The following is a 26,627-nucleotide window of genomic DNA, read 5'->3' on the forward strand; positions in this document are numbered from 1 at the left end:
AATGAGAGCAACATTCCAGAACTGAGATTGTGATGTCATAATGCCTCATTGCAAGTGCCTCAGAGCCAACCTCATCAGTCATGTTACAATGGCTTAATTGTCCTATACTTGGCTCACATAAGAACATAAGAATAGCCTTATTGGGTCAGACCAATGGTCCATCAAGCCCAGTAGCCCGTTCTCACGGTGGCCAATCCAGGTCACTAGTACCTGGTCAAAACCCAAGGAGTAGCAACATTCCAGCATCTCAAAGAATAGCAAGATTCCGGAACCCCAATGAGAGCAACATTCCAGAGCTGAGATTGTGATGTCACAATGTCTCAGAGCCAACCTCATCAGGGATGTTACAATGGCTTGATTGTCCTATTCTTGGCTCATGTAAGAACATAAGAATAGCTTTACTGGGTCAGACCAATGGGCCATCTAGCCCCAGTAGCCCATCCTCATGGTGGCCAATCCAGGTTTCTAGTACCTGGCAAAACCTCCAAAAGTAGCAACATTCCATGCTGCTGATCCAGGGCAAGCAGTGGCTTCCCCCATGTTTTTCCCAATAACAGAGTACGGACTTTTCCTCCAGGAAATTGCCTAAACCTTTCTTAAAACCAGCTACGCTATCCGCTCTTACCACATCCTCTGGCAACACGTTCCAGAGCTTAACTATCCTCTGAGTTAAAAAAATATTTCCTGTTATTGGTTTTAAAATTATTTCCCTGTAACTTCATCGAGTGTCCCCTAGTCTTTGTAATTTGTGAAGGAGTGAAAAATCGATCCACTTGTACCCGTTCTACTCCACTCATGATTCTGTAGACTTCAATCCTATCTCCCCCTCAGCCGTCTCTTTTCCAAGCTGAAGAGCCCTAACCTTTTTAGTCTTTCCTTATATAAGTGGAGTTCCATCCCCTTTATCATCTTGGTGCCTCTTCTTTGAACCTTTTCTAGTTACCCTATATCTTTCTTGAGATAAGGCGACCAGAATTGAACACAGTACTCCAGGTGAGGTCACACCATGGAGCGAAACAGAAGCATTATAACATTCTTAGTCTTGTTAACCATCCCTTTCTTAACAATTCCTAGCATCTTGTTTGCTTTTTGGGCCACCACCGCACATTGGACGGAAGGTTTCATCGTATTGTCTACCATGACACCCAGATCTTTTTCTTAGGCGCTAACCTCCAAGGTGGACCCTGGCATCTGGTAACTATGATTTGGGTTATTCTTCCCAATGTACATCACTTTGCATTTGCCCACATTAAATTTCATCTGCCGCTTGGACACCCAGTCTTCCAATTTCCTAAGGTCTGCCTGCAATTTTTCACAATCCGCATGCATTTTAACAACTTTGAACAGTTCAGTGTCATCTGCAAATTTAATCACCTCATTCGTCGTTCCAATTCCCAGATTGTTTATAAGTAAGTTAAATAGCACCGGTCCCAGTAGAGACCCTGTGGCACACCACTATTTACCCTCCTTCACTGAGAAAAATGGCCATTTAACCCTACCCTCTGTTTTCTATCCGATAACCAATTCCTAATCCACAACTGAATTTTACCACCTATGACATGACTTTTTAATTTCTCAGGAGCCTCTCATGACAAACTTTGTCAAAAGCTTTATGAAAATCTAGATACACTGTATCATCCGGCTCACCTTTATCCACATGTTTATTCACATCTGCATTTATCCAATGCAGATCCCAATTTAAAAAAGCACATAAAGGGCTCCTTTTACGAAGGCGCGTTATGGCCTTAACGCACAGAATAGCGTGCGCTAAAATGCCGCGCACGCTCGCCGCTACCGCCTACTCTTGAGCAAGCAGTAGTTTTTTGGCTAGCATGTGCTAATCCAGTGCGTGCGCTAAAAACGCTAGTGCACCTTCGTAAAAGGAGCCCAAAGTCTACATAAAAACCAAGAACAAACATAAAACACAGTATACTGTATAATTTAAGACGGGTTAGATCAGTGTTCTTCAACCACCGGTCCGTGGACCAGGGCCAGTCCGCAGAAATTTCCTGCCGGTCCACTGGGCCAGCATGTGCATCAGGCCCAAAACAGTGTTCTTCAACCGCCGGTCCACGGTGCGATCGATGCGGCATTATCTTCGAGCCTTCTCTCCGACATTGCAACGTCAAAGGGAAGGCTTCCAGATGAGGCACGGGACGTGCAAGGTGCAATTAGTATTATTATGGGGGCGGGGTCTGGGGTGGAGATTGGGTAGAGATGGGCGGGGTCTGGCTCACGACTTAGCCCCATGTTCTTCAACCGCCGGTCCACGGACCGATGCCAGTCCACAGAATAATTCTTTTATTTTTGCCGGTCCATAGGTGTAAAAAGGTTGAAAAACACTGGGTTAGAGTGATTATATGCAGACTCCCAAAGGCCAGAGCAGACAGATGTCCTTCAATAATTTCTTCAATTCTCTAGCTCAATCTGTAACGTAATATTCAATGGCAATGCATTCCACCCTGAGATCGCAAGCATCTAGAGCAGGGGTAGGGAACTCTGGTCCTCGAGAGCCATATTCCTGTCGGGTTTTCGGGATTTCCCCAATGAATATGCATTGAAAGCAGTGCATGCAAATAGATCTCATAGAAACATAGAAGTTGACGGCAGAAAAGGGCTACAGCCCATCAAGTCTGCCCACTCTGCTTACCCACCCCCTGTCTATGCCCTAATGACCCAATTTCCTTATCTTGACCCTCGTAGGGATCCCACATGGGTATCCCATTTATTCTTAAAGTCTGGCACGCTGTCTGCCTCGATCACCTGCACTGGAAGCTTGTTCCAATGATCAACCACTCTCTCTGTGAAGAAATACTTTCTGGTGTCGCCTTGAAATTTTCCGCCCCTGAGTTTGAGCGGGTGCCCTCTTGTGGCCGAGGGTCCCTTGAGAAAGAAAATATCATCTTCCACTTCGACACGTCCCGTGAGGTACTTAAATGTTTCGATCATGTCTTCCCTCTCCCTACGTTCCTCAAGAGTGTAGAGCTGCAATTTGTTCAGTCTCTCTTCATACGAGAGATCCTTGAGCCCCGAGATCATCCTGGTGGCCGTCCGCTGAACCAATTCAATTCTGCGCACATCTTTACTGTAATGTGGCCTCCAGAATTGCACACAGTACTCCAGATGAGGTCTCACCATGGCCCTGTACAACGGCATTATGACTTCAGGCTTTCTGCTGACGAAACTTCTATTGATACAACCCAATATCTGCCTTGCCTTAGATGAAGCCTTCTCCACTTGATTGGCAGTTTTCATGTCTGCACTGATGATTACTCCTAAATCTCGTTCTGCTGAAGTCCTAATTAAAGCTTCTCCGTTCAAGAAGTTCGTCCTGCATGGATTTCCGCTTCCGAGGTGCATGACCTTACATTTCTTAGCATTGAAGCCTAGCTGCTCATGCATATTCATTGGGGAAATCCTGAAAACCCGACTGGAATACGGCTCTCGAGGACCGGAGTGCCCTACCCCTGATCTAGAGGGTTGGTAAGGTTTCAATAGAGCAGCCAACTAATATGGAACATTCCACTTCAGTACATTAAAAATTATTCATAACATTTTGAACTGTATTCAGCCAGTGCCAGCTCTTCAAAAATGGAGTTGCAGGCTCATATCCTTTCTCTTCAAACGTTCATGTTGTTCTTCAGATCCACTGTACCCGCAGCTTCCTCTCCACTTCCCTATCACTAATCCTTCACCTCACTTTACCCTCTCTGGTCCTTCAGGTTCTCTCATGACCCTGATCCCTTAGGCCAGGGGTGTCCAATGTCGGTCCTCGAGGGCTGCAATCCAGTCGGGTTTTCAGGATTTCCCCAATGAATATGCATGAGATCTATGTGCATGCACTGCTTTCAATGCATATTCATTGGGGAAATCCTGAAAACCCGACTGGATTGCGGCCCTCGAGGACCGACATTGGACACCCCTGCCTTAGGCTCTCCCCTTCCACCTAATCCTCTTTTAGATCAGGGGTGTCAAACGTCGGTCCTCGAGGGCCGCAATCCAGTCGGGTTTTCAGGATTTCCCCAATAAATATGCATGAGCTCTATTAGCATACAAATAGATCCTGAAAACCCGACTGGATTGCGGCCCTCGAGGACCGACGTTTGACACCCCTGTTTTAGATCATCATAAGCCAATGATTGCCTAAAACTGGACTATTTGAACACATCTTCCTTTAAATATGTGCCAGTACAACGTAACATGGGAACAAATAAGTAACATCAAAGACAGAGAGAAATCATACCTCTACAGAACCAGCTCTCGGGCTTTTCTCGGGCACTGTCTCAGTCCTTTTACTGTCAGTGGGGGTCCAGTCACGCATTAATTTTAAACCCACCCTACAAGAAATTCTCTGGCACTTCACTGACTCAGAGAGAGAGAGAGAGAGAGAGGGGTGAATCCCACGAAAGTTTCTGCTCCATTTCACTCGTCCACGCCTGGCTCCCAGAACATTTCTGAGTGCCCATCCTTACCAGCAGGCTCTTTTTAAACTGGGTGATTGCTAAACCCCTACGTAACGTAGAGCGGGAAAGTCAGAGATTTCACAAAAGGCTTTCTAAGCCACAGGGCATGTGGTGTCTGTGCCTGGGTGGGGCTCCAGGCATTTCTCTTCCTCAGGACAACAATGAGCCAGCTACCAGTTTTCAACTTACTCATGCACATAGTAGAAATCGCTCCAGTCGAAAAGATATCATGCTGAACGAGAGCGTCATTATAAAAAAGCTCTTAACATCAAAGAACAAAAATGGATTTTTGTTTTAAATTCTTTATCTCCCCATGGATTGAATGAAGAAATCGATTGGATGTCGCTAGTCTGACCCCTTCAATGTTTTTTGTAATATTCTATATCACTTTGAATTTCTTCCGGTAAAAGGAAAATATATGACGTATCTCTTATTGAGATTTAAATACCGGATCTGACGACAGACGCTCTCGTTCAGCGTGATATCTTTTCGACTGGAGCGATTTCTACTATGTGCATGAGTAAGTTGAATTAAACACGTATAGGTCTTGATTGGCCATTGTAAGAATGTTATATTATATTATATTAATATACAAGGGTTTTCAAAGAATATCATAATTTTAGGAGTAATGTTTGATATTCAAATGTTTTGCAGAAACAATAGGGAGCCTCGACCCTGAGGAAAGCGTGTGAAACATGGACATATTGGTGGAGGCGCTCCCCTGTATAAACTAGCAAGTTAAGTGAAATTATTTAAATTAACAATTGATGGATAAAAAAGAAAAATCATTTAAAAAGTATATATAGTTAAAAAGAAAAATAGATACGGTTTTGATCCAGTGAAGATCGGGGTTCGGTGAGTGTTGCTCACTTGAACCTGTGGGTAATTTCACCCTCTGAAGATCGAGTATCTAACCCTCTCCTGATGACTTTTGGAGATTAATATCAAACTGGAACAATTTTTTCTTCATATGATACGGTTGATGTTTCCAGTTGTTTGCATAGCCACTATTTCATAGTTCTACATAGGGGCTAACATAGGGCATTTAAAAAATTCCACCTATTAAGATCTGGGTAAATCCAGACCTGGACCTTCCACAAATAAAACAATATCCACTCAAGCCTGAAGCTATTGAAAGGATAAGACCAGAACTACATGACCTTCTCCTTGGTTTGCGAGCATAATTCGTTCCAGAAGCATGCTTGTAATCAAAAAGCACTCGTATAGCAAAGCAAATTCCCCCATAAGAAATAATGGAAACTCAGACGACTCGTTCCACAACCCAAAAACTTTAATACCAAATACTATATGTACTCGTATTGCAAGACTTTGCTCGTTTAGAAGAGTCACTACACTCCCGTAGCATCAGAGAGAGAAGAACCATCAGCTCAGTTGTGAGGATGTGACGCGCGTATACTATACGTACTCATATTGCAAGACCTCGCTCGTTTAGAAGTCACTACACTCCCGCAGCGTCAGAGAGAGAAGAACCATCGGCTCAGTTGTGATGATGTGACACGTGTATACTGTATGTACTCGTATTGCAAGACCTCGCTCGTTTAGAAGAGTCACTACACTCCTGTAGCGTCAGAGAGAGAAGAACCATCGGCTCAGTTGTGATGTGTGTATACTGTATGTACTCGTATTGCAAGACTTTGCTCGTTTAGAAGAGTCACTACACTCCCGTAGCATCAGAGAGAGAAGAACCATCAGCTCAGTTGTGATGATGTGACGCGTGTATACTGTATGTACTCGTATTGCAAGACTTTGCTTGTTTAGAAGAGTCACTACACTCCCGAAGCGTCAGAGAGAGAAGAACCATCGGCTCAGTTGTGATGTGCGTATACTGTATGTACTTGTATTGCAAGACCTCGCTTGTATATCAAGTTAAAATTTAATCAAATGTTTTGCTTGACTTGCAAACCAAGTTACTTGCAATCCAAGGTTTTACTGTTTATCAAACTTCTTCACCATACAATATGCCTATTCTGCCAGTGCTGAAAGCTGCCAATGTTACTTCTCATTCTGTACAGGACTTAAGAGCTTTGAACAGAATTGTGTTGGCCAATCTCCCAGTGGTGCCTGACCCTCACTGTATTTGGACTTTAGTCCCATATATTTCAACTTATTTTTTCTGTTATAGATTTGAGCTCCGCCTTCTTTTCTGTCGCTTTGGCTACAGAGGCGCAGAAATATTTTGCCTTCACACTTGAAGGCCGCCAATATACCTGGCCTCTGCATTGGGATGATCAAGGGGGGAGGCTGTGGGCCCTGAAAAGGGACTATGTGAGGATTGGACACCCCCATACCCCCTCCCCCCCATTGAAAATATATATAATGAAATATAGACATGAAGAATATTGCTCTGCTATATCAGCTAAGATTTGCTATGTTAAAAAGCTTGCACTCTGCCCCCAGAAAAGTATATTGGGCAAGTGTCACAGTTCACTAGGAGCTTGTTAAGTAATCAACATATCCTGACCATCTGCAGGAAGCCAAAATGTTGAAACTGGGTGAGAAAGAGGAAAGTGATCTGACAGTTTTAGGATACCTCCACCTCAGCCTTTACTGGAGGGACACTAGAATCTGTATCTCAATGCAGAATCTAACAAATCATATGAATATGGATTGGACTATTGCAACTCTATCTACTTAAGCCTAACTAAGAAAAACCTCCACAGACTCCAACGGATTCAGAATGCCGCGGCCAAGCTCATCTTCGCTAAAAGTAAATTTGACCACGTCTCCCCGCTCCTGGCCAAGCTCCACTGGCTTCCGACAATCGCCAGGGTCCACTATAAATGCGCCTGTTTAACTTTCAAAATCCTATATGGTATCCTCCCTCCCTTTATCCCTCTTTCTTGGAATTCCTCAAACCCTAATACCACCAGATCCTCCCACAAATTAAAACTATCCTTCCCCTCGCTAAAAGGCATTTCCCACACAGGAAAGCTAGGGACCTCCCTCCACTTCAAAATCACTGAGCTCTGGAACAACTTTACCTCCCCTCTTCGGAACTTGAGCTCTCTCCAAGTTTTCCGCAAACATCTGAAAACCTAGCTTTTCTCAAAAAATGTAAGTCTCCCTCCAACTTAGGAATCAAGGAAACTCTTATATCTTGGCATCCCAAGTCCTCTAAATTTTCTTCACACTTCTACCTCTAACCCTCTGTTGTAGTTCCTTCCTATTTCTCCTACTGTAAACCACGTCGAGCTCTACGAACATGGAGATGATGCGGTATACAAACCTAAGGATTAGATTAGATTAGAATATGATAGACAGAGGGTAACTTGAATGCACAACCCTGACACAATAAAGCAAACTCAAATCACATAAGGGGCCGAAATCTAAAAGACAGGCTAAGTCGCGGGCCGGATTTTTCATTAAGATACTTACCCCCTCCTTTGCTGTTGCACAGCGAGGGCCCCAGTGCCGGCAGCTGCTCCAACGCTCAAGGCTTCTGTGAGTGTCGGATCAATCGCCGCCCGCAGCCAAAACCCGCGCGCTCTTTTACTTCTTGAGACCTGGGTTGGCCACTGTCGGAAACAGGATCCTGGGCTTGATGGACCCTCAATCTGCCCCAGTGTGGCTTGTCTTATGTTCCTAGGAGTAACATGATCATTTTTGCGTTTATGTCCTAAAAGTTTAATCGCCCTATTCTGAAGTCGTCTTATGTTAAATGAAGAGATACCAGCGTAAACAATATTACAATAATCAAGTTTAGACATAATGAAAGTGTTTTATAATGTATGTAAATACAGTCAAACCCTGGGTTGCGAGTAACGTGGTTTGCGAGTGTTTTGCAAGACGAGCAAAACGTTTGATTAAAATTTTAACTTGATCGACGAGCATTGTCTTGCAATACGAGCGCTTCGACGCGTGCCACGTCATCGCGGTGCGCACAACATATGCGCATCGCTGAGCGCATCTGAACGCAGCAATTAAGCATAATACAAGCACGCACCGCGTACACACACAATGTACCCGCGCCCGATACATCCCAGCCTTGCCTTTACTGTTGCGCAATCCTCGAACCCCCTACTCATTCCGCCAGAGCCCAATTCCATCCCATTTGGCTCCAAGTCCAATTCCCTGAGTTCCCACCTCATCTCAATTGGCTGCGGGAGTGCAGCGACTGTTCTAAACGAGCGAGGTCTTGCAATACACGTATGCACAGTATATTTTGGATGAAAGTTTTGGGGTTGTGGAACGAATCGTCCATTATTTCCTTTGGGGAAATTCGCTTTGCTATACGAGCGCTTTGGATGACGAGCATTGGTTTCTGGAACGAATTATGCTCGCAAACCAAGGTACCACTGCACTTGTTATAATACAACTTGCCTAATGGATATTAATTCTTGTAGCTCTTATACTCAATTTCAGATTCCAAGTCATTCAGAGATTACAAAGATAATTTCTTCATCACCAACTGATTCGCTTAATTTCTATTACTAATTTGTGATTCCCGTGTTTCCTACCTTCATTCAATGGTTGTTTCAAGTCTCTCTACTGGCTTTTTTTTTTTCCTCACATCAGAAATTTGGTACCATTTATCTGCATTTAAAGGATCCAAAGTCCAATTTCTCTGAGTCACTTAATTATTATCCTCTCTCTCAGTTGCCATTTGTGTTTTAAAGTTAGAGAGAAAATGGTTGCCCTGCAACTGACATCTTTGGAGAAAACTAATGCTTTAGACCTGCGTCAGACTAGCCTCCAAGTGCATTTTTCAACTATGCACACTCTCATGGCAATCACTGGTTTTAACCATCAACTCATAGAAACATGATGGCAGATAAAGGCCAAATGGCCCATCCACAGCATCCACTATCTCCTCCTCTCCCTATTGGCTAAGGCTCTTAACATTTGCATCTCCTCTTCCTATAGGCTAAGGCTCTTTGCACCTGCATTGTGATGTCACAGAACTTTAGTAACATAGAAACATGATGGCAGATAAAGACCAAATGGCCCATCCACAGCATCCACTATCTCCTCCTCTCCCTATTGGCTAAGGCATTTGCATTTCCTCTTCCTGTAGGCTAAGGCTCTTTACACCTGCATTGTGATGTCATAGAACTTTATGGTTTTAGTTTTAGAAACATAGAAACATGATGGCAGTTAAAGGCCAAATGATCCATCCAGTCTCCCCATCCACAACATCCACTATCTCCTCCTCTCCCTATAGGCTGAGGCTCTTTACATCTGCATTGTGATGTCATAGACCATTATTGTTATAGGCTAAGACTCTTAACACTTGCATTATGAGATCAATGGTTAATGCATAGAGCTTAATGGTTACAGAAACATGTTGGCAGATAAAGGCCAAATGGCCCATAAAGTCTACCCATCCGCATTACCTATTATCTCCCATGTGCCTATCCCACGCCTTCTTGAATTCAGACACAGTCTCTGTCTCTACCACTTCATCCAGGATGGCAAAACGGCAGATGGTGAAACGAGAGCAACAGCGCCAAGTAACGGGCATTTGGAGATGCAGATCTCCCTTAAGAGCCATAGAAGATACATGTTGCTTCTGAGCAACAATGCCAAATAAAGGGCTATGATAGGAAACTAGGAGTTAAAGGCTTATTCTAAAATTATCCTATGGGTTTCACACATAAAAGTTCATGCAGTGACGAGAAGGCCCATGTACACGAGGGGACTCTGAAAAGTTGGCGCAGTCTCCATCGAGGGCTGAACACTTAGTCCAGTGATTTTCCACTTTTCTTCGTTCCATATTTTTCGGACGGCATGAGAAAAGTGGAAAATTACTGGATTAAGTGTTTAGCCCTCGATGGAGACTGCCCCCAACTTTGTTGGTTGGGCTGAGAACTTTTTCAGCGGTCCCTCGTAAGCTTGGTCAGGGATAAAGATTGGGCAGAGCGTAAGTAGAGTCATGAAGTACGTAGATTGCAAAATGTACACCCACTTGTCCTGTATATTTTGCTATGTACATTTACAGAAGAAATATTTAGATACCCTTATAAATGGTTCTTAAAATTTTCTTTGACCCACAATTGAGTTTTGTTGGACTTGATTAGATGGCCTGAAATGGATGAGTAATTTGGCTGCTGCCTCGCCTACCATAGGAATATTTACTAGGGTTTGTTTCCTGGATTCCATGATCCTGGGGTTTTCCTTCCTGGAGTCTCAATGTATGTATCATGCCATTTATTTTTCCTTCACTCTTATTTTATGTTCAAACGATTTTTATTGGAAGAAGAAATTCTACAACAAAAAAGAACAATACAAACAAAACAAGCATCACAAAGCAAAGCCACAACTCTGAGGGCTTCACTCCACACAACCCTTAAAAAACCCTCATCTCACTCTTATTTTATATACCATACAATTTCTTATATCCCACAATTCAATGCAGCTTACAATAAGATTTGTAACAGACATAGCAGTTATGGTAGAATTTGTGGTTACAATTGGTCAAAGGTCATACGATTACATAGAAACATAGAAAACATAGAAGATGACAGCAGAAAAGGGCTACAGCCCATCAAGTCTGCCCACTCTGCTTACCCACCCCCTGTCTATGCCCTAATGACCCAATTTTCTTATCTTGACCCTCGTAGGGATCCCACTTGGGTATCCCATTTATTCTTAAAGTCTGGCAGGCTGTCTGCCTCGATCACCTGCACTGGAAGCTTGTTCCAATGATCAACCGCTCTCTCTGTGAAGAAATACTTTCTGGTGTCGCCATGAAATTTTCCGCCCCTGAGTTTGAGCGGGTGCCTTCTTGTGGCCGAGGGTCTCTTGAGAAAGAAAATATCATCTTCCACTTCGACACGTCCCGTGAGGTACTTAAATGTTTCGATTATGTCTCCCCTCTCCCTACGTTCCTCGAGAGTGTAGAGCTGCAATTTGTTCAGTCTCTCTTCGTACGAGAGACCCTTGAGCCCCGAGATCATCCTGGTGGCCGTCCGCTGAACCGATTCAATTGTGCGCACATCTTTACTGTAATGTGGCCTCCAGAATTGCACACAGTACTCCAGATGAGGTCTCACCATGGCCTTGTACAACGGCATTATGACTTCAGGCTTTCGGCTGACGAAACTTCTATTGATACAACCCAATATCTGCCTTGCCTTAGATGAAGCCTTCTCCACTTGATTACAGAGAGTTAGGATCCAGTGTGGCCTACAGTAAGATTAGTACCAGTCATGGTGGTTACAGTGGAGCGTCTACATGGTAATTGATCATTGGTCATTAGATTGCAGAGCGAAGAGATGTGTTTTCAGCATTTTCCTAAAGTGATAGTAAGAAGAAGCTTCTCGTAGATGTAGTGGGAGATGGTTTCAAGTTTTGGGACCTTGAAACGCAAAGGTAGCCTTGAATTTTTTTTTTGTTCTGCGAACTAGGGTCTGATTCAAAAGGGGAAGGGTGGTCAAGATTGCCAAATCAGAGTACTTTAGCCTTCAGTTTCTTGAGTTTGAGGAAGTTTTTCTGCATCCACGTAGTCAGGTCCTCTATGATCTTTGCTAGATGATGTAATATGTCTTCAATAGAGGCCTTGGCTAAAAAAAAAAAAGAAGGAAAATGTCATCTGCATAGGAAAAAGTTTTAATGTGTGGATGGCAGAAGGGCCTTCCTAGGGCACTCGGATATAGGTTAAATAGGGAGGGAGACAATGGGGATCTTTGTGGTACTCCTCAAAAAGTGGCTTTCAACTCTTGTCCTTTCAGACTCTGGGTTTGCCATCCTTAGATGTCCTCCTTGCTCTTTTTAATCTACTCTCCTTCCAATCCCATGAGAGCTCATGCATATTCATTGGGGAAATCCTGAAAACCCAACTGGATTGCGGCCCTCGAGGACCGACATTGGACACCCCTGGCATAAGGCATTGATAATTTTGCCATTTTAAACTAAGGGCTCCTTTTACGAAGGTGCGCTAGCGTTTTTAGCGCACGTACTGGATTAGCGAGCACTAGCCGAGAAACTACCACCTGCTCAAGAGGACCAGAAACCAGCCTGTGCAACTGTAATGCAGCCAAGAAGAAAAGATAATGAACGGGAAACAGCTTTGATGTTGGGATTTTAACAGGGCTTCCCTCATTCTCACACCACTGTTCCAACCAATAGTGCTACTCTACCCTCTGGTGAAAGGGTTATAGGTTGAAGGTGAAAGGGGACAGATTCAGAATCTAAGGAACTATGTCTTCATAGAAAGTGTGGTGGTGAAGATGAGGAAACATGGGACAAGCCCAGAGGATCCCTGACTGGCTGGATGTGCCCCAAGGACTGGGTTGAAAACCTCTTGCTGGTGTGGATGAGCAAACGGGATAGGCTATGAAGCAGCAGGTACAGTAACCTCCTCTGAAATTGTTCCTGTATGTATTGACCACCACAAGGTGGCAGTGTTGCTACATACAAATCAGACCAAAGGTTTCATTATAAGAACAGCTGATAAGACTCATTGGTTTAATACAGGTTGGTTTATATATCTATTTATTGGGATTTATTAGCTACCTTTATGAAGAGATTTACCCAAGGTGGTGGCTGCAGTTAAAAAACAATTTTTGCAGTACTTGCTCTTTAATATACACTTTTAGAAAAACGGAATTGAAGCTTGGGATAGATTGCCCTGTGATCAGCCAGTACCAAGCCAGAATCATATCCAAACCCCACTCCGCCCACTGCAGTGTAGCCAAGGAGAGGAGATAAGGGATGAGAAGCAGCTATGGCTTCCCTATCTCCCTTGCACTGTATGCTCACACAACCCTCAGTGGGGCCCTGCCCTCTTCAGCCTTACCCAACAAATGCGGTACAGCTGGCAAACAGAGGCCTCACTGAAGGAGCCACTAATATTGTCTTCATCGTAAGGTGTACAGGGACAGACTTAAAGATCTCAATATGTATACTTTGGAGGAAAGACGAGAGAGGGGAGATATGATAGAGGTGTTTAAATTATACGAGAACGCACAACATATAATAAGTTCATATAATGATTCAAAGAGATGTTTAAATACCTAAGTGGCATAAATGCACATTTGAAAGGAAGCTCTGGAATGAAAGGGCATAGGTTGAAGTTCAGAGGTGACAGGCTCAGGAGTAATGTAAGGAAATACTTTTTTACAGAAAGGGTGGTAGCCTCCTTAGGGTTACCAGATTTTTCCATCTGGAAAATACGGACCCCTAGACCTGTCCCGAGGCCCGCCCAGTCCCACCCATCCCCTCCCCATCACACCCCGGTTCCGCCCCGTCATGCCCTGATCCCACCTCCAATCCAGCCCTCCGCTGCCTGTTCTCGTCGGGCAGCACATCTGCGCATCTCCTGCACGAAAGAAAGCTTTTCAAAACCCGGACAAAGTACTTGGTTTTGAAAAGCCGTCTGGAGCCCCGGACATGTCCGGGGAAATCCAGACATCTGTTACCCCTAAGCCTCCCGGTAGAGGTGGTGGAGACAAAGACTGTGTCTAAATTCAGGAAAGCATGGGATAGGCAAGTGGGATCAGTGGCGTAGTGACAGTGAGAGGCGCCCAGGGTGGTGGAATATCTCCCCCACACTCTTCTGTGCCCCCCCCCACCTCCACACACTCCTTCCCGCCACACCGCTTCCCTTCCCCGGTACCTCTGTAACATTCTTGGTGCAAGCAGAAACCCCCAACCTGCTGTCACGCCACTGTCAGCTCTTCTTCTGATGTCACTTCCTAGGCGTGGGTCCAGGAAGTGACATCAGAGGAAGAACCAATGCCGGTGCGACAGCAGGTTGGGGGTTGCTGCTCACACCAGGAATGTTACAGAGGTATGGGGGAAGGGAAGCGGCATTCACGCACGGCAGTGGGGGGCGGAGAAGAGGATGGGTGTCTGCACCCTCGCCAAGATGGCGCCCAGGGCAGACCGCTCCTCCCCCCTTACTACGTCACTGAGTGGGATCTCTTAGGGAGAGGAGAAGATAGTGGTTGCTGCGGATGGATAGACTGGGTGGGCCACACATCTTTGCCCCAGTCCCACGCCCCACGCCCTGCTGCTTCCTCTTGTCAGGCAGGAGGGCATCCGCACATGCACGGATACCCTCATGCCCGACACGATTTTCAGGTTTTAAAAAGCCGGCCCTCAGACATGTGCAGATGTCTGGTAACCCTAGGAAAAGGGGGTGCCTGGCTCTGTGGCAGCTTCAGATATTCAGGGTATTCTTACCAAAGCAGGAAGCAAGCCTGAGGAGTGGGCTAGTGGTCACTCTTTTTAATTCTTTATTTTGTAATCAGACCCGATCCTGCCAGGAGTGTGAACTCCTCTCCCTGCAGTCCATTGGAGAGATCAATCTGCCTGCTTTTAAATATCAGCAGCAGTGGAGATCAACTGCTTTTACACCTAAGCAGCAACGAGACCAGCCACAACCACCGAGAGCACACAGACCCGATCCTACCAAGAGTGTGAACTCTTCCCCCCATGCAATCCGCTAAGAAGATCGACTGTCGGCTCCGGGCGGCTTTCCCGCAGAGGAGAGAATCCTGCATTCACCGTGGGCCTCATCTGGGGCAGCCTCCTTGGAGCGGCTGGGGCACGGGCAGTGTGTCTGGGAGGGAATGCATGGATGGGAGAACATCGCAGGGGAGGAGACATAGGCATCCTGGGACTGTCTGCCAAGTCTCTTCCCTGAAGAAGCCCTTTCTGGAAACGTCAATCGCTCCTCCTAAACTTACTTGCTCCACTTCATCACTGACGCTGAAACCGTGGATTGAAGACAAAGTTTTATTTTATTTTTCTTTCCAGCTTATGATTTATCTTTAATCTTATCTATTGTTTTGCCTTTTGTCTTTGTTTTGTTCTATTTCTATCATTTAAATTTCTCCAGAATTCTACTGTTCAACGGCTCCCCCTTCTGCTTCTATTCCTTTCTCTCCTCTCTTCTACCTTCCAAAGTATTTAGATCAATGCTGTCTTGTTAAAATGTTTATTTTATTTTTATTTTTCCTCTAACTCTACTTTTCACTTCTCTATTACCCTCCAGGTACTTTAGTTAGATTGTGAGCCTTCGGGACAGTAAGGGAATTTTTCAAGTACCTTTCTTATTTCTAATCTTAATGTATATTTTCTGTAAACCGCTTAGAACCTAACGGATGGAGCGGTATATAAGAAATAAATTACATTACATTACATATTTGTTGCTGCACAGAGCAAAGGAGTTTACAGACCAGAAGCCAGTTGGGAAGGAACTGGAATAAAATGAGAAAGGTAAGAACAGGCCTACAAAGGAAGAGTCAAGCCACTAAGTTTTTCAAGGGAAGTTGGGAAAGGAGGGAGGGCAGCAGACAGAGGAGATAGGGGGGAGGAAAAGCATGGCAGTCACTCACTAGAGCTTCCCCCCTCTTTTACTAAGGGGCGCTAACCTATTGGCACGCGCTAAATGCCAACTCGTCCATAGACTAACATGCACGTGTTAGCGTTTAGCGCACGCTACATCGATTAGTGCGCCTTAGTAAAAGAGGGCCCTAGTCTCCTGTGCACAAATAGCTTGTCGGTATAGCCAGATTTTGATGACAGATTTCAAATGCATAAATGATGATTCGCTCTGAATTTCAAGAGGCAAGGCATTCCTAAGGAAGAGAGCAGGAAGGATAAATGTGCAATACTCCAGCACTGGCTCCCTAGCAACGAACAATGCGTATTCAAGGGCCTGGTAATAGCCTCCAAAGTCTTCCACGTCATGGTACCAACCTATATGGCCTTCAAACTGCCACCTTACACCCCAAACCGGCAACTTTGTTATATCTTATATCTTGTGACCCCTTCTGAGCTCTTCTGGGAGGATGGGATATAAATCCAAATTTAAAAAATCGTATATATTCATGTTGGGCCTGTCTTGGACCTGGAAGGACCATCCGATGATTGTTTAGAGAGCAAAGCGTGCAAGATGGGATGTATGTTATTGTAAGAGTGCTAAGATATGGAGGTGTTTACATATTGAAAAGCCTTAGAAGTCAGCAAGAGAATTTTATACTGGATCCAGGAAGGTACTGGTAGCATAAGAGAGTTGCCAAACTGGGCCAGACCGAAGGCACATCAAGCCCAGTATCCCATTTCCAACAGTGGCCAACCCATGTCACAAAAGTACCTGGCAAGATCCCAAAGACATTTCTTTTCTTTAATTAAGGGAGGACGTTATCAAGGTAGGCCACCATAAAGCAATCATTCTACTGTTAATCCCAGCTATTAATAACTAGTTCTCATTGCATAAAATGGGATCTTTGCTAAAATAGCCCTAGTTATTGGTAAAATAACCCATCTTAACAGTAGCCTACCTTGATAATATACCCCCTTAGTGTGAAGCATTTCAGTCTCTGGTACCCAGAGGTGATATTGTGATGTCATAATGCCTAATTCCACCAATAAGAGCCAACCTCATCGGTGATGATCCTTCCACATGGGTTAGGCTCGATCAGTTCTATTGGCATGACAGAGAAGGTGAATGGCAATATTTTGAACAGTTTGTAATTTCTTTAATGTGGATCGAGAGGAGCCAGTATATAGATAGTACAGTAGTTGAGTTTGGTGACAAGAAGAGACAGAAGGAGAGCATGGAGAGAATTGTGATTGAAGAATTGCCTTGACAGAACAAAGTTGTCTCAAAATAAAGAATCTTGATATTAATACAGATGAGATTTAAGGAGCAAAGGAGTTTTGTGAGTCCAGCACAACCCCTAGATAGCAAAAGGTATCTTCAGGGATCATTGAAGTACCCATAAGATTAAGACGGAGTTGTTCAATTGGGACAACCAGTAATCCAGCATGCAATTTTCTTATCAGCATTTAAGATAAGGTAGTGGATAATAAACCAGTGGACAACTGAGACAAATCTGTACAGGAGCAATGGATGGAGCATCTAGATCAGTGCAGTAAAGAATTAGGATATCATCAGCATGGATGTAAGTTGATATGGAACTCTTTTTGGATGATTGTGACTAAAGGGCTGAGGAAGAGATTAAAGAGGAGAGATGATAGACCCTTGAGGTATGCCACATGGCACGTCCAAGGTTAAGAAGAGGAAGGAGTTACTACCTTGTTTGAATGATCAAATAAAAACGAGGAAAAGCATTGTAGGACTGTTCTGGTTAGGCCTTAGGTCAGGGGTAGGGAACTCCAGTCCTCGAGAGCCATATTCCAGTCGGGTTTTCAGGATTTCCCCAATGAATATGCATGAGATCTATTTGCATGCACTACTTTCAATGCATATTCATTGGGGAAATCCTGAAAACCCGACTGGAATACAGCTCTCGAGGACCGGAGTTCCCTACCCCTGCCTTAGGTGGATGTCTTTGTCATTTTTTTTTACATGTATTACTATTTTATTGTAAATCATACAAGATAGGCGATTAATCAAATACTTATTAAACTTGAAATTTGATGGAAGTCAAAAGCAGGGAGTAATCGATGAGGTCAACTGCTGCTAATACGAGATCAGGGATCTCAAAGTCCCTTCTTAAGAGCCGCAATCCAGTCGGGTTTTCAAGATTTCCCCAATGAATATGCATTGAAAGCAGTGCATGCACATAGATCTCATGCATATTCATTGGGGAAATCCTGAAAACCCGACTGGATTGCGGCCCTCAAGGAAGGACTTTGAGATCCCTGTACTAGATCAAGAAAAATTGCAAGTGCACAAAGGCCTTTGTCTAAGTGTGAATGTATTTAATTCAAAACAGCAGTGGGGACTGTTTCAGTACTACAGAGAGATCTAGAACCAGATTTTCTAGGGTGGAGACCAATATATATATATATATTTTTTTTTTTTTTCAAAAGACGAAAGATGAGTCTAGAATGAAGGTTAAGATTTATTATGGAGAGTGCAGTCGGGAACAGTTCAAGAGGTGGGTCTTTCCGCCAAGAAGAAGGAAGAGGATCTAAAGCACGGAAAGAGGGTTTCATTTGTGCTATGAACTTGGAGGAATAAAATAAAGACTGTTACTGGAAAGTAGTCCAGGATGAGATCCTTGAAATTGTTGATGGGGGAAAATGGTTATCTGGCAGTCCTGGGAGGGATAAAATGAGGATTAGCATTTGGTACAGATTCTTCAAGGGTTACTATTTTAGCATTAAACAATCATGCTAAATCCTCTACAGAGGGTTAGGCTAGAATATCAAGTGGGTGTGGAGCAGTTGTCAAAGAGCAAAAAAATGGTATATAATTCCCTAGGGAGGTTGGGAGTACAGGTAATCCGAGTTGTGAAACATAAAGCCTTTGCTATCTTCAGATTATGGTTATAGTTCTTTTGACAGGCTTGACAGAGTTATTTATTTAACAAATTTCTCAACTGCCTATTACCGGTACTAGGCGGCTTACAAATAGCAACATTCATAAAATAATTAAAAACATACAAAAATAAAATTTATACAGTTCTAAGTCTGTGATGGATTTTGATTCTTTCCAAAGAAGCTCAACCTTTCGTGTCTAACATTTATGCAAACGTAGGGTTATCATATGGCTTCAGAAAAGGGAGGATGAACTGAGACATCCGGGTTTTACTTCCATTGCTTTCAGTAGAAGTAAAACCTGGATGTCTTAATCCGTCCTCCTTTTTCTGGAGCCATATGTTAACCCTAAGCAATCGGAAGCCACTACAATACCAGGGCTTTTGAGAAGGGAGGTGAACAGAATTTAAGGGGGGAGGGGAGGCAATAGAATCAAAGGCAGCTGATAAGGAAGAATGCCATCATTGAACCTGGTCATAAAAATGAGTCAGGAAATGAGAATAAAAAAGGGGAAAGTTATTTAAGGTCAATGTGTCAGGTTGATCTTGACCAATAGCCAGAAGCGGTAGGGTTCCTCGGGGAAAGAGGAAGAGAAAGCTTGAAAAATATGGCGAGGTGGTCTGTCCAGAGAATGGAGGAGCAGATGAAGATGATGAGAAGTGGAGAGAGAGGACTTCGCAGGTGTCAGGACTAGGACCAAGGTGTGACCATCTTGGTGGGTGGAAAAAGAATCCATTGGGGATGATTTAGATAGGCTAAGAAAGACAGGAAATGAGAGACCCTAGGGTTATGTGGTGCATTACCATGAACATTGACATCACAGATGGGGCACCCAGATGCCTCACTCTCCACATACGGGCACTTTTCATCTTCCATTTTGTTTAGGCCAAAAGAATGGCAACCTCCTCAGTCAAGTCGGGAAAGCAGAATGTAGTGTCGATAATTCGTTTGCAAGCCTGTATCCCACAAGTTTGAGGAAAGGGAAGGTGGACAATAAAAAGTGTAATGGGGAGGAGGCAAGAAGTTTAGCAACAAGGAATTTGGGATAAGACAAAGGGGTGGAGACAGAGTTCAATGATTTGCAGATCAGTGGAACAGATAATTGCTAAGCCATCAGCTCTCTTTGAGGATCTTAATAAAGAGTACACTCATACAGACGGTGTTTCTCACCTCTCTTAAGCTCATTTGCTGTAAGAAACAGGAGCTAGGATTTAGTACTTGAGACAATTACATGATGTCGTTGAGGATTTGGAACAAGTAGATCTACGATTAAGTAAGGCTGCTGAGATGTGTTGTGGACAAGCAGTAGGTGGCACTCTAAGGGCTAGATTCACTAAGCAAACCGATTGTGCACCGATCGGTTCGCGAGCCCTTTGCGACCCGTTTTCCCTCTGACCCGATTCACTAACCTGTGTACCAATCCAATTCCGATCCATGCATGCAAATGAGGGGAAATGGCATGCAAAGTAGGCAGGGACGTGATTCACTAAAAAAAAAAAAAAGAGGGACACCGACTAGGCTGACCGATCCAAAATACGCGACTGCTGAGGACCAGTCGTTCAGGTCCTTCCGACTGCCCTGCCTTCAGCCCCGATCTCCTGCTTTCAGCCCCAATCTCTTGCTCTCGCCCCAAATCTCTCCTGCTCTCACCCCCAATCTTTCCTGCCACCCCCACTCTCCTGCCCTTCCCCGCAGTGCAAACCTGAAGTTTTGACCCGCTGGCTTAAAGCGGGTTAAAACCACGGGCTTGCAAAAAAAAAAAAAAAAGTTTCCTGCTGAGAGCATGCCCAGACCATCTACAGGCAAGGAAGATGGTCTTCACATGCTCAAGGATGCTCTCTAGCGATCCGTGCAGTTGGTGGGGGGCGTGCCAACGATCACCCCCATTTGCATGCAGGCCTTTAGTGAATTTGTCGGTCTGCATGCAAATGGACACGGATTGGACACGGATAGAAGGTTAGTGAATCTAGCCCTAAGGGTCTTAATATAATGAAGACTGGGAAGGCAGAAATGGGCACTGTGGGCATAGAGGATGATGTCTCCAAATTACCAATATATCTAGCGTTTCTAAGAGGTCTTCAGAGCGTGGGAGAGCAAATGCTCCTGAGAGGGAATGCCAATAGGCAAAGATAGTTAAAGTAAGCAATGCACTATAATAAGAAGCTATGATTAAAGTTGAATATGTTGTATACAACGATCCAAGCACATAACGAAGAGAGGCACTGGAGATGTCAAAGTCAACTGATGGCAATGGAGACGTCAAAGTCAACTGATGGCAATGAAGATGTCCAAAGTCAACTGATGGCAATGGAGATGTCAAAGTCAACTGATAGCAATGGAGACGTCAAAGTCAACTGATGGCAATGAAGATGTCCAAAGTCAACTGATGGCAATGGAGATGTCAAATTCAACTGATGGCAATGGAGATGTCCAAAGTCAACTGATGTAGTTCGAGGCTTGGTTCTTTCTTTCCATTTTCCCCTGTATACAACGATCCAAAATATAACCACATGTTTTTAAAGGATCCACTGGTAAACGAAACAAAAATGTAATGAGAAACTATGGGCTCCTTTCACAAAGGTGCGATAGCGTTTTTAGCGCATGCACCGGATTAGCGCACGCTACCCGAAAAACTACCACCTGCTCAAGAGGAGGCGGTAGCGACTAGCGCATGTGGCATTTTAGCGCGCGCTAATCCGCGCGTTAAGGCCCTAACGCGCCTTCGTAAAAGGAGCCCTAAGTTTGTGGTCAGATTTTTTTGTGTGGTGTATTATCTGAGTGTTTTATTTGCTATTTGTATTATTTATATTATATCAAATGTGTTTTTAAAAAATATTATTAATTGACCTAGGGGCCACCGTGTGAGCGGACTGCTGGGCACGATGATAGGAGACATGATAGAAACCTTCAAGATCATGAAGGGCATAGAAAAAATAGACAGGGACAGATTTTTCAAATTAAGGGGATCAACAAGTACAAGGGGGCACTCAGAGAACTTGAAAGGGGAGAAGTTTAGAACAAACGCCAGGAAGTTCTTTTTCACACAGAGGGTGGTGGATACATGGAACGCGCTACCAGAGGATGTGATAAACAGGAGCACGCTACAGGGTTTCAAAGAAGCTTTGGATAGGTACTTGGAAGACAAAGGGATTGAGGGGTACAGATAAGAGTAGAGGTAGAATATAGGGATGGGATTAGAGGTAAGTTACAAAATTAATCAGGGACCACTGTTCAGGCACTAGGCCTGATGGGCCGCCGCGGGAGCAGACCGCTGAGCAAGATGGACCTCTGGTCTGACTCAGCGGGGGCAACTTCTTATCTTCTTATGTTCTTATGATGGACCACTGGTCTGACCTAGCAGCGGCAATTCTTATGTTCTTATGCTTTGGGCTTTATTTGTCGTGGTGGGATATGAAATTTTAAGAAACTATTGAATAATAATTAAAGAATCTTTTAGAGTCCAGAAAAGGATTAGTCAAAGCTTATCTTGTGAATTGTGATCATAGAGTGCTAGACTGCAATGACTTGGAACTCTCTTCCCCTATATCTAAGAATGGAACGAGATTTGCAGAAATGTAAAAGCAGTTTAAAGAGCTTTCTTTTTAAAGATGCCTTTAACTGAAAATACAATGACTTTAACTAAAATATATTACTTATCAATTTTAGCAGTTTCTTAAATTAATAATTTTAGCAGTTTCCAAATTTGACATATATCTTTGCCAGCAATCTTTCTTTTCCCACCTCCCTTATGTATTTTCCTTTTATGCACTTTTTCTTTAAAATTGTAGTTCTCCCCCTCTTTCCTATAAAGAGGCCTTATAAAGCAGTTGCCCAAGTATGTCCTTTAATGAATCATGTACATTTAATTTCTTAAAATGTTAATGTCCTTTATTTTTTTACTCTTTGTACAACGCTTTGTACCTCTGGATAAGCGTTTAATCAAAAAAACATGAATAAACTTGAATAAAACTTGAAACTTGTTCAGGTTTGCTTCCGAACACTATTGGGAAGATGTGAGATTGTAACCACTAATACCAGGGGTCTCAAAGTCCCTCCTCGAGGGCCGCAATCCAGTCGGGTTTTCAGGATTTTCCCAATGAATATGCATGAGATTTATGTGCATGCACTGCTTTCAATGCATATTCATTGGGGAAATCCTGAAAACCCGACTGGATTGCGGCCCTCAAGGAGGGACTTTGAGATCTCTGATCTAATACTGTAATTCTTTTTAGGGACTGTAAGAGATTTTCATCATATCCGGCAATGTCAGATTCTTGGAGACCCTGAGACTGAGCTACTGGAGGTGAGTATGCTGGCTGTTGAAATAGCGACAGCAGGCATCACACTGAAGCAGATACCAAGGGGTTAAAATATTCCCCGGCTGTGTATCTCCATCCTGCTGGAGGAAGTTGGGATTTATATGTAGATAAATTACCTGATTCCCCTTGAACTTCCTCTCTGCTACTCAAGGAAACAATCTCTCTGCACAATGGGATGTCATTGGTTATATAATATTTATTATGTAATATTTGCAGTGTCATCAATGGAAACAACCTTGTATTCCACTACTGAAAGCTTCTGAGTCAGTTACATCTTTATGATAAGCTCTCTGGCCCTGGGATAAGCTCTCTGGCCACACGCTAAATCAGTTAGCGCACCTTAATAAAAGGACCCCTAAGTGATTTGATATTTTCAATTATGCAGAGGCTTGTTTAAAGAGATGGAGGTGTTTGAATTTTTCACTATTAAATTTCTCACTAATTTAAGATTTTGAGGCACTGGGTGCATGCTTTAATTTGTACATGTACTTGAGAGAAGGCCCTATGAAAGCTATTTTATATATGATCCATCAAAAAAAGGTGCCATACCTTGATGAAACAAGAGTCTGAGGGCCTCTCACGTATATTAATTACATGAGTTACTAGCATTTCTAATCAGTGCAATGAAATACCGTTGAACTCATTTTATGCTATACAGTAATTTGAAACCAATTCATAACAGACACCAATCTTGTCTAACATCTTGGCTAATGATACTGATCTTTTTTAGAATTTTGTGGTATTTTACAAAAAAAGCTGTATGCCAACAAATCCATCAGAACTGAGTACATTCTGACTCTGGAATTTGTTACAACAGAATGTGGTACAATCAGTTAGCTTAGCGGAGTTTAAAAAAAAAAAAAAAAGGCTTGGATAATTTCCTAAAAGAGAAGGCTATAGGCTATTATTGAAATGGCTTGGGGAAATCCACTGTTTATTCCTAAGATAAACAGCATAAAATCTGTTTTACTACTTGAGAGGATCTAGCTAGGTACTTGGGACCTGGGTTGGCCACTGTTGGAAACAGGATCCTGGGCTTGATGGACCTTCGGTCTGTCCCAGTATGGCAATTCTTATGTTCTATGTTCTTATGGATGTCTCAGTTCCAATTAGAGAGTTGCACAGGGACAGATATTTCACCCATCCCCAATGGAATCTAACCCATACCCACCGGTACCTGCTAAGATCCATTCCATCCCCACCCTTACCCACAGGAGTCGATGCTATTATTTACTTGTTCCCAGCTCTCTGTTTTCTTAAAACCCCAACAGCCTCCCTTGGTTTTTGGGATGGTATTCACTATTCAATCAATGCGTGTTCCAAGCCTCTGTCTGGTGTTCTAGCTGCCTCTCTGAGAATTCCAAGCCTCATTCTGGTGCATCAGTTGTCTCTTGCACTGCTTTCCAAGCCTCATTCTGGAGTCACAAGAGATTTTGACTATATTCCTGCAGGAATCCTATGTTAAAACTCTTCCATCTCCACAGGAATTTCCATGGCAACTTCTTCCATACCCATGGGAATCCCACTGGATTTCCTCACTACCCATTCTCATGCAGCTCTCTATTTCCAATCTTTATGTTTATTTATTTTCTATACCGTTCTCCAGGGAGAGCTCAGAATGGTTTACATGAATTTATTCAGGTACTCAAGCATTTTCCCCTGGCTGTCCCCGGTGGGCTCACAATCTATCTAATGTACCTGGGGCAATGGGGGGATTAAGTGACTTGCTCAGGGTCACAAGGAGCAGCGTGGATTTGAACACACAACCCCAGGGTGCTGAGGCTGTAGTTTTAACCACTGCACCACACTCTCCCCTCTGTACAATGAAGCTTATAGGGTACTCTTTTATATCTTATTCTGAGTTGGCATAAATTTGTGCATCAGGATTGAAGTAGAACAGGTACAAGTGGATTGATTTTTCACTAAAACTAGGGGACTCTTGATGAAGATACAGGGAAATACTTTTAAAACCAATTGGAGGAAATTTTTCTTCATTCAGAGAATAGTTAAGCTCTGGAACGCGTTGCCAGAGGATGTGGTAAGAGCGGTAGCTGGTTGTAAGAAAGGTTTAGACAATTTCCTGGAGTAGTCTGTTAATGAGTCAGACATGGGGGAAGCCACTGCTTGCCCTGGATCGGTAGCATGGAATGTTGCTACTCTTTGGGGTTCTAGAATCTTTATGTTACTCTCTGGGATTCTGGAATGTTGCTACTCTTTGGGTTTTGGCCAGGTACTAGTGACCTGGATTGGCCACCGTGAGGATGTGCTACTGGGCTTGATGGACCATTGGTCTGACCCAGTAAGGCTGTTCTTATGTCCTCTTTCTGGATGCTTACTTTATGAAGGCAATTGGGTGCGTATGTTGCCTTTAATAAAATCAGCTTAAAATACTTTTTCCATCTTTGACTTGGGCACCTTGTTATAAATTTACCCCCACTGTGTCAAGAGACCCAGACTTGACTAGCGAGCACTGCACTCTAGCAACACAAGCCTGTCACTCAGTATTTCACTGATACGAAATTATCCTTACAGAACCGGAAATCCATGTCCGTGCATGAGAGAGAAAAACCAAAGCTAAACTGACTTGTCCTGTCTATAATGACATGATTCTGAGGAAGAGTCCCAAAACTCACAGTGCCCTTAACGATGGTCACTAAACCTGTTCCAGCCGGTTTAGCGTGTATGTATTTTAGTGGCCGATTATCACAACAGCTCACCGCGGTCTTTTCCGAGCTTCCTGGCAGACTCCGACTCTTCCATACAAATGTAGTACAACGAGGTCATTAATATTAAAATGGTAGTAAAATGGGCTCATCAATATTCAAAGGAACACTTTATCATCGTCGTTGATTCCCCAAGCGCGGTGCTGGCTTTTGGCGACCAAAAATCACTGACTGCACCAGAGGTGCCGGTACTATGAAAATTGCATCTCAGGCATGCGTTTCTAGCTGTGCCTCATGATAAAATTTGACATTAAGACAAAAACATAACAAGATTCATATGAATTGGGGGAGGGAGGGTTTGGGGGGAGGAAACAAAAGCACGCTTCTTGAGCGTGTGTATTATAGGCATGTCTCGTATTTCTGGCTGTGGCTCATGATAAAATTTGACATAAAAAAAAATTACAAGATTCAAAAGCCTTGTGTGTTTTGTGCTACAATAGCAGGCGGCATTATGGATGGCTGTGGTTATCCTCGCGCTTTCCATGCTGTCCTGATGAGAAGATATGCGATGAGACCCGAAGACGACGATGACGGCGTTGCTTTTCCCGACTCAAGTGCACATTTAAGCCTCTTTTCGTGGTGTATTCTGTGCCTGTGCCGATCGCTATCACCAGCGACTCATCATGTAAATTTAGTAACCCTTCGTGGAACTCCGCAAACCTCATTTTCACGCGCGGTTTTTTTTTTTTTTTTAGAATGAATCGTCTTTCTGAAATCGTTACAATAACGGCCATGACAGCGGCCCGTCGGATTCTTCTGTCAATATTAGAGAGTCTTCCTCTTATGTAACTAAAACCAAGCCCTTTCCCCTATAAACACTGCTCCTTGTTTGGCTCTGCCTCTCTCAGCGGAATTCTATCACTTTCTCCCTTTTCTTGCCTCCTTTTATTCTCCTGTCTTTCAAACTTTCAAGTTTCTGTCTC

At 43.6% G+C, this 26,627-nt stretch overlaps 1 protein-coding gene across 6 annotated transcripts in view; it reads right to left on the minus strand.

The window, feature by feature from the left end:
- The window catches only part of LOC117348662 (proto-oncogene Mas-like), an 80,851-nt gene that overhangs the window by 4,681 nt on the left and 49,543 nt on the right, over positions 1-26,627 (minus strand). For 2 of the 6 annotated variants that reach the window (XM_033921017.1, XM_033921018.1), the window contains one exon: positions 4,244-4,362. The exons of 3 other annotated variants lie outside the window; for them this stretch is intronic. In XM_033921017.1, the coding sequence (XP_033776908.1) occupies positions 4,244-4,321 (78 nt within the window). In that variant the 5' untranslated portion in view covers positions 4,322-4,362. Of the gene's footprint in view, positions 1-4,243; positions 4,363-10,544; positions 10,624-26,627 lie in introns of those variants that run through there. One more of the 6 variants, XM_033921020.1, reaches the window with a different exon arrangement.

Source organism: Geotrypetes seraphini, chromosome 14, assembly GCF_902459505.1.
Source record: "Geotrypetes seraphini chromosome 14, aGeoSer1.1, whole genome shotgun sequence".
Taxonomy (NCBI): domain Eukaryota; kingdom Metazoa; phylum Chordata; class Amphibia; order Gymnophiona; family Dermophiidae; genus Geotrypetes; species Geotrypetes seraphini.